This window comes from Oncorhynchus masou, chromosome 2 (assembly GCF_036934945.1).
Source record: "Oncorhynchus masou masou isolate Uvic2021 chromosome 2, UVic_Omas_1.1, whole genome shotgun sequence".
NCBI lineage: Eukaryota > Metazoa > Chordata > Actinopteri > Salmoniformes > Salmonidae > Oncorhynchus > Oncorhynchus masou.
Window position 1 is genome coordinate 16191125 of NC_088213.1, and position 13426 is coordinate 16204550.

Sequence of the window (13426 nt, forward strand, 5' to 3'; positions counted from 1 at the left end):
CATATAAAGGACACAGCCTCCACATATAAAGGACACAGCCTCCACATATAAAGGACACAGCCTCCACATATAAAGGACACAGCCTCCACATATAAAGGATACAGCCTCCAAATATAAAGGATACAGCCTCCAAATGCATCAGGAAGAAAGTATAAAGAATCGGACTTTAAACAAAGAGAGTGAAATCACATCAATACTACATGCACACTACATCCCAACCTGTTCTTATCGTATTCCAGCAGTTTGTCTTTATGTTGAAGGGCCTTTTCTAACCCTGTCTTCATCTTTGCCTCTTGGTGTGGAAGATAGCCCCTCTCCGATGCCCCCTCTGAGAGACACAGATGGGCACACAGACATTACATAGAATTCAAACAACTCCCTACTATGTTATGTAGATACAGTTGAAGTCAAAAGTTTACATACACTTAGGTTGGAATCAATAATAAAACTTGTTTTTCAACCACTCCACAAATTTCTTGTTAACAAACTATAGTTTTGACAAGTCGGTTAGGACATCTACTTTGTGCATGACACAAGTCATTTTTCCAACAATTGTTTACAAGTAGATTATTTCACTATCTCAATCCACCTGTGGATCAGAAGCTTACAGGGTAGCCTAGTGGTTAGAGCGTTGGACTAGTAACCTGAAGGTTGCGAGTTCAAACCCCCCGAGCTGACAAGGTACAAATATGTCGTTCTGCCCCTGAACAGGCAGTTAACCCACTGTTCCCAGGTCGTCATTGAAAATAAGAATTTGTTCTTAACTGACTTGCCTGGTTAAATAAAGGTAAAATTTAAAAAAAAAATACACTAAGTTGACTGTGCCTTTAAACAGCTTGGAAAGTTCCAGAAATGTATGTCTTGGCTTTAGATGCTTCTGATAGGCTATTTGACATCATTTGAGTCAAATGGAGGTGTACCTGTTGATGTATTTCAAGGCCTACCTTCAAACTCAGTGCCTCTTTGCCTGACATCATGGGAAAATTAAAAGAATTCAGCCAAAACCACAGAAAAATTATTGTTGACCTCCACAAGTCTGGTTCAAACTTGGGAGCAATTTCTAAACGCCTGAAGGTACCACGTTCATCTGTGCAAACAACAACCATGCAGCTGTCATACCGCTAAGGAAGGAGAAGCATTCTGTCTTCTAGAGATGAACGTACTTTGGTGTAAAAAGTGCAAATCAATCCCAGAACAGCTGCAAAGGACCTTGTGAAGATGCTGGAGGAAACAGGTAGAAAAGTATCTATATCCACAGTAAAACGAGTCCTATATCGACATAACCTGAAAGGCCACTCAGCAAGGAAGAAGCCACTGCTCTAAAAGCACCATAAAAAAAGCCAGACTATGGTTTGCAACTGCACATGGGGACAAAGATCTTATTTTTGGAGAATGTCCACTGGTCTGATGAAACAAAAATAGAACTGTTTGGCCATATTGACCATCGTTATGGTTGAAGGAAAAAGGGGGAGGCTTGCTAGCCGAAGAACAGCATCCCAACCGTGAAGCACGGGGGTGGCAGCATCATGTTGTGGGGGTACTTTGCTGCAGGAGGGACTGGTGTACTTCACAAAATAGATGGCATCATGAGGAAGAAAAATTATGTGGATATATTGAAGCAACATCTCAAGACATCAGTCAGGAAGTTAAATCTTGGGTCGCAAATGGGTCTTCCAAATGGACAAAGACTCCAAGCATACTTCCAAAGTTGTGGCAAAATGGCTTAAGGACAACAGTCAAGGTATTGCCATCATAAAGCCATCATAAAGCCCTTACCTCAATCCTTTAGAAAATTTGTGGGCAGAACTGAAACATCGTGTGTGAGCAAGAAGGCCTACAAACCTGACTCAGTTACACCAGCTCTGTCACGAGGAATGGGCCAAAATTCACCCAACTTTTTGTGGGAAGCTTGTGGAAGGCTACCTGAAATGTTTGACCCAAGTTAAACAATGTAAAGGCAATGCTACCAAATACTAATTGAGTGTATGTAAACTTCTGACCCACTGGGAATGTGATGAAAGAAATCAAAGCTGAAATAAATCATTCTCTCCTATTATTCTGACATTTCACATTCTTAAAATAAAGTGGTGATCCTAACTGACCTAAGACAAGGACTTTTTACTAGGATTAAATGTCAGGAATTGTGAAAAACTGAGTTTAAATGTAATTGGCTAAGGTGTATGTAAACTTCCGACTTCAACAACTCTCTAATATGCTATGTAGATAGATACTACTGGTGGCTTGTCTCACCCATAAGTTTCTTGCGCAGTTTCTGACTTTTGTTGGAGTCTCGTTGCAGAATCTCTTGCTCCTCTTTGGTGCATACCTGGTCAATTCATAGAAGAACATGCGAAACCAGGGGAAAATACTTCTCCAAGAGGCCAAATTGAATTTGTATGAGTAACATGCATTCTAATAACTTCCTGGGGAAACATAAAACAAACAAAGTTACAGATGATCTAAAACGGGTTGTTTTCTCACCAGGCTGCCGCAGAAAATGCAGGGCCCTGATCCCTCCTGCTCACACACAATGCGTCCGCAGCTCATGCAGTTGTTGATGAGGTTGTGCTTCTGGGCCAGACATTCGCAGGAATGGCGCCCGGGCAGCAGGATAGCCAGCTTGTCCTGGCCCTCTTTATTGTAGAGGCTCACAAATGTGTTCTTCTTCTTCTTCTGTGACGAGGAGCTGCCGCTCTCCTGGGCCTTCATTAGGTCAATGGGAGTTTTCACCACCTCAGGCTCAGGCTCTGCTTGGTTAACAGCCATCACCTCTTGCTTGTTCCTGCCTTTGCGCTTGGATTTCTTCTGGGAGTCCTTGGACATGTCTTGAGCATCTAGAGAAGCATATACTGGTTAGCTTTCCCTCTCATGCATGTACTTGTTACTGTGTTTGGACAGTCACTTAACAAGGACAGGATGGACATTACAACAGTCTTCAGACTCACTACTGTTGGCATTGTGCATTAGGAACCATATAGCCTGACAAGAAAACTACCTATAAAATATATATAACTTTAAAAATAAACATATCAAACAATAAGACAACAGGTCAGTGCCAATGTGGCAACGGAAGAAGGCATCCTACCTGTTCCTGACAGAGAGTTTATGGGGAACAGGTCAGTGCTGTCAGGAGTCAGTGTCTGAGACCTCTGCCATCTGTCCAGGAGTTCATCTATAAACTGCTTCTTCCTTCCATCAGTGCCCTGAAGGAGGTCCCCAACATACTCCGCTATCTCGTCCGCATTGTTGATGGACAGAATATACCTGTTGAGAGTGAGAAGAATGTCAATGAAACGCTTTTATAGCTCGCCTAGATAGTGGAGCTCGTTGTTGAAAGGTTGCCCTATGACCGCTAGGCCTACTTTGGTAAACCTTGATTTACGTCCATCTCAGTCAGTCCATGCTTTGGCTTAGTAACTTATACCATGATTTTGACGAAGTGACATTAAGATATGGCCACCTGGAAAATCTAGCAGGCAAGTGCAAATGGCTACATATCTTGCTAGCTGAATGAACTGGAAAGATTGACACGTTTACAGACCTAATAGTAATAATGATGTCGTTGACAATTTTATTAACTTTAACATGAGAGGGGCAACTGTCAAAAGACAGACAGCTCGCTTGCTAGCAATGGGTAGCTCACTATTTTAAATCAACATTTAGCTAACGTTAGCTACTTACTGGACTATGTCTTCACTGGCCTCCAAGCCAAAGTGGTGGTGCAACTGGTCCACACACCATTGAAGCAAGGCATCCGACATTATGAAAGTTAAAACAACTTTAATATGGCAATTTCAATATAAGGATGTAAGCAACTCCTGTTGTAAACCGGTTGAATAATAAATGCGTACGCAGAGTGCAACAAAGAATCCCTTCCCACCAGAAACAGTGTACTAAAGGATACTGAAGGTTCCTCCCAACTTTGACAGAAAATTATGTCAATGACTTCATACAATACGAATAATTAGAAAATGTCAGCATATAATCAATTCACACGGAAAGTGAACATTTCAATCATACAGAACAACAACAATGTAGGTTTTAGCCACCCCACCTTATTACAGCAAGTCACGTGCCTCGTTTGCCTATAAGCTTGATTCAGCATTACAGTCACTAGGTGGCAGTTTAGGAATTGACAAAACCTCTGTGAGAATGAACCATAGAGATGTATTGAGATTGCAACATTGTATCTGCCCCATTATGGCATCTGTGAGAGCATGGGCAAATAAACGTTTGGTAAATAAACTGAAAGGGTGCATACTGCTACCTGGAGTGTGTTGTCTCAACAGGTATACAGTCAAGGTTGGCAATTTTGTGCCGCCTGCAGTTATGAAATGTTTGCTCAGGAGTATAATTATTTGGCTGATCCCTCCTGATGACCGAGATGGGATTATGTGATCCTTCCTGAACCCATAGGAAGTCCCATCCAGTTGACTACTTAAACATGTTGAAAGTCCTCAATGGTGCTGCCCACTTTTAACCAGGCTTTTGGGCACTAGAGTCCTCTATACATCTCTATGGAATGAACATCTCAGTGAACTGCTATCTAATGCATGCAGTAGGTATTCTCAATCCAAGACCTAAAGCATGTGGGAGCCTGGGAAGCAACCCCTCTGCCTAGGGAGACTATGCAATAAGCGTAGCCTATTTTCCCTGAAAGATGAGTTAGGTGTAGTTAGATACACATTTTTAGCGTATGTAGAAGTTTAGCTCACCTAAAGTTAACCGGAGAACATCAAATAGCCACAAATAATATAATTTTACAAATGTTTATACAGTAAGTAACTAGGCCTATATACAGTTTGTCAGTCGTAGACCCACCTCAGCCTCAATCTGAAATCAATAGACAAAATTTCAACTTCATCATTGTACTTGCAGGGAGAATAAAACTTTATAGGCATGTCATTGTTATATAGTAGATACCAAATACTCTTTACAATGCCTTTTATGGGCCATAGTTCCAGTACCTCAAGTCTGATTTGTTCAACATTATACTGCCAGTATGATTATGGAAAGGATTGCCAAAATACTAAGTGGAATATGCCTATCCATTACTGCAGCATTAAATTATCCAGTGCTCAAATGCTCTTTTGCTAACAAAGATTTCTTTAAGAAATGGGTGTTGGTGGTTTGTCACACTCAGCAAATATGTAGCACAATCCACTTAGTTTCCTTCTTAGCATAATGGCTCTGTTGAATGAGCTCCAAGTGAAATCTTGACTATCTGCTGTGCTTGACTTGGACTGAAATAGGTGTCAGTACTAATGTTGGGAGGAACAGGAGCTCCACAGTACTTATAGCTAATATTCTATAAGAGGAACTACTGTTAAATATCTATAAGAGGAACTGGAGCTCCACAGTACTTATAAGCTAATATTCTATAAGAGGAACTCGAGCTCCACAGTACTTTTAGGCTAATATTCTATAAGAGGAACAGGAGCTCCACAGTACTTTTAGGCTAATATTCTATAAGAGGAACTGGAGCTCCACAGTACTTTAGGCTAATATTCTATAAGAGGAACTGGAGCTCCACAGTACTTTTGAGATAATTTTCTATAAGAGGAACTGGAGCTCCACAGTACTTTTGAGATAATTTTCTATAAGAGGAACAGGAGCTCCACAGTACTTTTGAGATAATATTCTATAAGAGGAACATGAGCTCCAGCAGTAGAAAGATTTAGGTGCCGGTCCTCAGTCCGGTGAGCTCCTGCCCAGGTCAAGCACTGACTATCTGACAAAGGTGGTTTATATGTAATAAATAACATGCTGCTGGCTACAAATGACATCCCAATGTTGTAAACAATGTCATTTAAGAGCTGTATTTCAGAATCATTATACTTAGTCTGATTCTTAAAATGGATTACAATAGAAAATAACACAATAGCCTTATAGCAATATGTTTCCATCCTATATACTGCAAAAAGTAGATTGCCAACAGCTTTATTCATAATCATAACATGGTAATATTAGCCTAAAATGGGAGATCAAGTCATTATAAAGTAAATGTATATCTTACTGATTATTATTTCTGCTCTTGAATACCCATATAAGCAATGACTACATTTCTGGGGGATCACCATATCAGGTTTGCTCTTGCTGTTTGAAGACAATATGGACATTATATGTTATGTAGGTGATACTGTAATAAAGTTTATGCTCTTATTGATGAACTGAAGTGCTGAAAGTATAGCAATATACTGTAATATACTGTGTAAATATCCCACTTTACACATACTTAGTCAATGATAAAGAAACTGTAATTAAATCAAGATACATTGTAGTTCACATCTAGAAAAATACATTTATTTGTGAGAGTCCACAAAACATATACTGTATGTGGCACAGATACTTGATAATAGAATAAAAGAAGATGAAGCTTCAATCAAAACAGGTTCAATTCCATTCATGTGTTTTAGAGAGGGAGAATGCACTGACATAATCAGTCCTCAAACTCCATGTACAGCATCTACCGTAAAACTGTTAAACAACAACAACAACTGGTAACAAACACATTAGTGAGAATGTCATGAATGGAGGCCATCTGGTCTTAGAGCATTTCATATGATTATTTACGTAAATCCAAGACTCTGTTTTATGTCACCATACCAAACATAACATATATTAATTTGAGAGTCCCGGATTTATATTTACTATGCTACGTCTAGTCTATGAGACCAGGCTGATGGAGGACATGCTGCACCTGTCACAAATCTTCTAGGGATGCTTTATAAGCCCAAGCACTACGACATATTGAAATGATCAGTAAATAAACAAAAAGGCAATTAAATCAGTTTTATTTATTTTTTTAAATGTACAGGTGCAAACATAATTCTGATGGAGTATTGTGTTTTGTTCTTGTAGACATAATGATGATGATGATGATGATGATGATGATGATGATGATGATGCAATAAAGTTGCCAAAACTCAAAAAGGTGTTTTTGTGATGGATATTTTCAAATCACAGAAAACTACACACTACATATCACCACACGATCTACAAACACAAAACCAACAATAACTTTGACAAAACCTTGAACCCAAAGGTATCCATCAATTCTTCTTTACACCACATAAGAGAAAAGGTTTGGAACGTTTTGAACTGAGAGAGTTATAAAGGGTAGCCAATAAGCAATTACTCAAGTGGACAAAAACACATTGGATTCAATTGAAGTAACCTTGGTATTTATAAAGCTATACAAGGCATGGCTATTAACTCTTCTGTGTTGGTTGGCTGTAACATCTAAGGCCTAGATTCCTTTAAGCCAGTTACATACAACACGATTTTCGACCAGATGACATCCTGCAGTTCCTAAAATAGTTGAATGTGAAAAAACTGTACATCTTGTAAATTGAATATTTATGCAGACATAATGTATTTTCTCTCTATATTAACATACAAATATTCAATCATTTGATATAAGTATGTGTCTTGTAAAATGATTATGTAACCTTAAGATTTCAAAAACAATGTAGTGTATTTATTGGGTAAAGCATGTGAACGTTTCAAGCTCTCAGGTAAAGAAGTCTTTGGAAATGGCTTCTACAAAGTTAGGTGCCGACATGAGGATACCGATGGTGCAGAGGATGGTGAAGAGAGAGAAGGCCATGAGACAGAGCCGGTCGATCACTGACGCTGCAAACTTCCACTCATTGCACACCAACTCATCCTCATCTTGGTCGCGAAAACGCTTGGCGATGTAGCGCACCTCATCCAGGAGCTTGGCCAGATCGGGCTCCAGGCTCCCCGCCGAAGAGGTGGGCCGCGTGGGCAAGAGCACCTCGTCCTCCCCCCGACCACACACCAGACGGCCGCACAGCACTCCGGAGTCGGGGGAGGTGGCAGCTGTAGTGTAGTGCATGCTCTCCAGGCCGATGTAGAGCATGTTGCCGTTGGTGGAGTGGGGGGCTGAGGCGCTGGTGTTCAGGTCCATGCTGGTGAGGCTCCCACGGGGATGCTTGTTGTGGCAGGCCGGGCGTACACGGTCCTCACCGGGACGCTTCATACGCAGGAACCAGGCGCACCAGTTGAGGAGAATCACCCGAGTCTTCACACAATCAGAGAGTAAAACCAGAATGAATGTACTGTGCCGGCAGTGTACTGACTGGAGATGCTAAGAGAGAGAATATTAAACTTTCACTCAAATCCTCCCAGCATGATTCCTTTGAATGAGGTGTTCTGACACTCAGTGGTCAGTGGTGACGATCGCACGACAACAGTGTTCCCTGGCTCTTCACGCTATCATGGCTGCCTAATCCTCCCCTGCTTCTAATTGTCCAAAAGTCTTCCTCAGCCCTCCACTATGATAGCCAATGTTCTAGCACAAAATGGCTACTGGGCATCACTCAGATTGGCGCTACACATTGTCAGTGAATGACTTTCCCCTTACCAGGCAAAGGGTTTTGAGAACTATTATAAAGCACTCTACCACTGAAAGGCTTTCTTTGGCAGAATCACAACAATGGGAGTCCGGATGTAGAACTAGTGAGTAACTAATAAGATTTCATAGTAATTTCAGATAATGAGTTTGTGTAAAAATACACTCACCCACTTAGGCATCTTGCTTCCATCAGGATCGTGATGGTGATATTGTAAGACCAGAACCGTAGCGATCACAGAGAGACCCACAATGACCATGGTGGTGGCAAAGTACTGAGCTACAATACAGAGAGAGAGAGAGAATGAATGGACAGAGGACTAGTGGCTAAATGACAGAACTCCCCATACCATAAGTTACTGAAATGGGCATAATTTTATCTCAAAGAGAGGTTCTCATTTGTCACTCTTCCCAAATCAATATCTTTCAGGTTAAGAAATAGCCCCCCACACAATTGAGTGTTTTGATAAATACAGAGATTAGGAATTTACACTAAGTCACTTCCAAGCCTCCAATAGCTCTTCCTCTCCTGAAGATGATTCAATTATAATGTTGGCCTTTTCAAAATGGCAGCCATTACAATTGTAATTTCCAATTTAAAAATAGACAATCTTACCGATTAGAGGTACTGAGTCAGAGGTTGCAGGCATGATCTCTGCAACCAGCAACATGAAGACGGTCAGTGAGAGCAGCACTGTTATCCCTGGAATGAAACGTAAATGAGTTAGCACTCAGGAAGGGGTTCATGTAGTCAGTGTGATTAACTGTATGGTTATTTTGGAACGTGAAATAATCCTTAAAATTATATTAAGCAGACATTACACATTTTAACAAACTCAATTTTACACATAGGCCTAACATTATTTTGTACATTTCTGAGTCGTGTTTTTTTAACAAAATGCCTTGCTATGAATACCAATCTATAATTTATTCAGGTGGAATCATCTGCTGTATTGTGTCACATTGCAGCATATTATCCCTGTGTACCCAATGGGTTCAACTGGATTTCACCAAGGCATATTGAGTGGCATTGTATTCTGTTCTATTCTAGTCTGCATTTCACTGTGCTCTGTTCTATTGTTTATCCCATCCAAGTAATCAAAGAGTATTCTGTTCTATTATTATGCTAATTTACACAGTCTTCAGTTTCCTGCTTTTGTCAGAATCCAGTGCTGCTTCACTGGGTTTTAGCCTACAAGGACAGAGGGATCTGAAATAGCAACATCTACTATTGTGGTTCATTATCATACTGCCTTGAGGCGAACAGGGTTGGAGTGGAAATGTGGGAACGACATCAAACCCCTGTGGCGGAGATTTAAGACAATCCCCCCCTGAAGCTTGCTAACGAGCTTGCTGGGTCTCTAAGCCACTGAAATCCAGGGATAGAACGGGGACTGAATATCTCCAAGTGATTAGGTGTCAATTCCTCGGTATCTCAAAGCACACCGGCTCACCTTTCACTCGCTAGGAACTTCTCTTCTGTGTGTTCCTGACAATAACCATAGCAACAGCTACTTTTCCCAAATGTCAAACTCGTCAGCCAGGTAACAAACTGCCAGCCAGGTAACAAACTACCAGCCAGGTAAAAAACTACCAGCCAGGTAACAAACTACCAGCCAGGTAACAAACTACCAGCCAGGTAACAAACTGTTAGCCAGGTAACAAACTGCCAGCCAGGTAACAAACTGCCAGCCAGGTAACAAACTGCCAGCCAGGTAACAAACTGCCAGCCAGGTAACAAACTGCCAGCCAGGTAACAAACTGTCAGCCAGGTAACAAACTACCAGCCAGGTAACAAACTACCAGCCAGGTAACAACTCAGTAAATAAGGTGTTGGTAGCTAAATTATTTAAATCTTAGACAAATAGTAGCAATATTTCCTAAGTAGGTCCTCTGCAGCTCAGTTGGTAGAGCATGGCGCTTGCAAAGCAAGGATATTGGGTTTGATTCTCGGCACCACCCATACGTAAACAATCTATGTACGCATGACTGTAAATCGCTTTGGATGAAAGCATCTGCTGAATGGCATATAGGTTATCAATTGACACATTACAAAAGGGAAATGTTGAAAATATCTCTATCTAATCCGCCCAGTCTGAGCATGGCTGAACTAAGAAAATAAACCAACTCAGACTTAAAAACTAAAGACAGTAGAAATATAATTATTATCGGCCGTGACTCACTCAATGCTTTCTCAGATTGAAGCACAATTCTCCTCGCTAAATAAAAAAACATCAGCCAGGCATGTCTAAAATAAGACTTCAACTGAGAAGACAGCTCGCTGATTTAATTTACGACAGCTATTGATCGTAGAGGCTTGACCTGTGACTCACTGTCAGGGATGTCGGTTATGTCCCAAATGGAACCCTTTCACCCATAGGGCTCTGGTCAAAAGTAGTGCACCATTAAGGGAAAAGGGTTCAATAGTAGTGCACTGTAAAGGGAATAGGGTTCAATGGTAGTGCACTGTAAAGGAAATAGGGTTCAATAGTAGTGCACTATAAAGGGAATAGGGTTCAATAGTAGTGCACTATAAAGGGAATAGGGTTCAATAGTAGTGCACTATAAAGGAAATAGGGTTCAATAGTAGTGCACTATAAAGGAAATAGGGTTCAAAAGTTGTGCACTATAAAGGGAATAGGGTTCAATAGTAGTGCACTATAAAGGAAATAGGGTTCCATTTGAGACACAAGTTAATGTTGGCAGGTGTGTTCACTGCACCCCTGCCTGGATATTCATGTCTCTCTTTCCCCTGATCAACAGTCCCGGTCTCTGTTCAAGTCAGCCATGACAGTTTCCTCAGTAGGAACTGAAGCTGAATACATCTTCCATTGTGCATTGATCACTTCTAAAAAGGCTGACAGATAATGGTGTTGGTTGGTTGATACAGTAAGTCTTGATCATAAAGGCAGATGGTGTTTTGTGATGGTCACACTTTCAACTAAGTTTGATTTATAAATCTTTCATGTTGCATAGTGTGTAAATACTGTACTAAAAACAACATGGCAGCATTAAATCATATACATTACAGCAAGATGTTTTTTTATTCGTTTGAAGTTTGACTGACTACATCAAACGCATTTCCTGCTTTCCCCATCACCCCTCTAGACACCCAAGCAGCTGCCACACACACACACACACACACACACACACACACACACACACACACACACACACACACACACACACACACACACACACACACACACACACACACACACACACACACACACACACACACACACACACAGCTCTTTTGGAGAAACACTGGGTTAATGAAGGAAACCGTCTCCATTGCAGGCTCCTAATCTTTCCAACGAGGCGTGTAGACATACAGAAATTGCCCGGCGTGCCTTGATGCCTTATACAGCTCGAAGCCAACAGTCAGCACTCAGACAGGTTCTGAGAGATGGAAATAGGATGTTTAATAGAATTCTCTTAGCACTGAATGATAAATCAGAGTAATCTGGAGACCGAAGCCTGACTTCTGAAAGGTGAATAAGAATTTTCTTGATGACCAACTGCTGGAGCTTTTCATGAATATTTTTCCAGTGGCTGGTTTCCCTCAGTGAGGATTGAGTGAATACTGAGTTATAAACTCAACATTTATTATAAGTGTATTACCTTATGAGAAGTATAGGGTGTCTTGCCTGACATGTAGGTTTTAATTTAATTTTAATTTAACAAGTCAGTTAAGAACAAATTCTTATTTTCAATGATGGGCTTGGAACAGTGGGTTAATTGCCTGTTCAGGGGCAGAACAACAGATTTGTACCTTGTCAGCTCGGGGATTTAAACTTGCAAACTTTCAGTTACTAGTCCAACGCTCTAACCACTAGGCTACCCTGCCGCCCCAAGCTAGGTTGATCCTATATATCTAATATATGCTTAATTGCCACACAAATCGACATCAATGAATATCATGATGTTTGTACTTTCATTTTATAATTTGTCACAATGAGAACTCCTTAGATGACAACCCCACACCCCTAGTTACAGTTGTTGATTTAATAACCTATGTATGATTAATGTCCAATAGTAGTAATCCACCCAACCATCCATCCATCCACCCACCCACCCACCAACCCACGGAGCTGACCCAGTGATATCTTCTCCCCAGAGTCTGCAGGCAGTAGGAAGACAAGCAGGGCCAAGGTGGAGATGAGAACACATGGGATGAGGAGGTTGAGGCCATAGTAGAGGGTACGTCTACGCATCACCACAGTAAAGGTTACGTCAGGGTAAGGCTCCTTACAACAGTCGTAGAAGCGCTCGTTTCTGCGCCCCGGCACCTCTGTATCATACACCAGGAAAACAACAACATAGGAAGTCAATTATAGTTTGAGGACTCAATTTTGGGTTGTGATGATTTGCAGTAATGGATGTATTTTTCCACCAGGCAAATGAATGGTGTTTCACAATAAGGAAACTTTTGTAAGTTAAAGGTATTGGGAGTTTGACCCTGAATCAAATGGTCCTGTTAGTTTTCATCAGTTCCCCATTACAGTAATAGTGTCTGCCATTTTTTTATAAGCAGTTCAACATGCAAGAAAAACTATATTCAGCACTGGGATGGCATTTCATTAGAACCCCTCTCTTGTAAATACATTAGTCAATTTGCCAGGGATTCCGTAGAAGCATTTCATTAGAACCCCTCTCTTGTAAATACATTAGTCAATTTGCCAGGGATTCCGTAGAAGCATTTCATTAGAACCCCTCTCTTGTAAATACATTAGTCAATTTGCCAGGGATTCCATAGAAGCATTTCATTAGAACCCCTCTCTTGTAAATACATTAGTCAATTTGCCAGGGATTCCGTAGAAGCATTTCATTAGAACCCCTCTCTTGTAAATACATTAGTCAATTTGCCAGGGATTCCGTAGAAGCATTTCATTAGATCCCTCTCTTGTAAATACATTAGTCAATTTGCCAGGGATTCCGTAGAAGCATTTCATTAGAACCCCTCTCTTGTAAATACATTAGTCAATTTGCCAGGGATTCCGTAGAAGCATTTCATTAGAACCCCTCTCTTGTAAATACATTAGTCAA

General features: G+C 40.8%; 1 protein-coding gene and 1 pseudogene across 3 annotated transcripts in view; both read right to left on the reverse strand.

The window, feature by feature from the left end:
• trip4 (thyroid hormone receptor interactor 4) overlaps nt 1–3885 on the reverse strand; it is an 84988-nt gene extending 81103 nt beyond the window's left edge. Inside the window, exons 1-6 of one of the 3 annotated variants that reach the window (XM_064988848.1) lie at nt 3682–3883; nt 3086–3264; nt 2482–2834; nt 2251–2326; nt 1843–1923; nt 220–328 (exon numbers count right to left, since the gene is read on the reverse strand). In XM_064988848.1, the coding sequence (XP_064844920.1) occupies nt 220–328; nt 1843–1923; nt 2251–2326; nt 2482–2834; nt 3086–3264; nt 3682–3761 (878 nt within the window). In that variant the 5' untranslated portion in view covers nt 3762–3883. Of the gene's footprint in view, nt 1–219; nt 329–1842; nt 1924–2250; nt 2327–2481; nt 2835–3085; nt 3265–3681 lie in introns of all 3 variants that reach the window. The other 2 variants (XM_064988856.1, XM_064988864.1) reach the window with 2 other exon arrangements.
• A 2396-nt stretch (nt 3886–6281) lies between these two features.
• LOC135553631 (neuronal acetylcholine receptor subunit alpha-7-like) overlaps nt 6282–13426 on the reverse strand; it is a 38124-nt pseudogene continuing 30979 nt past the window's right edge.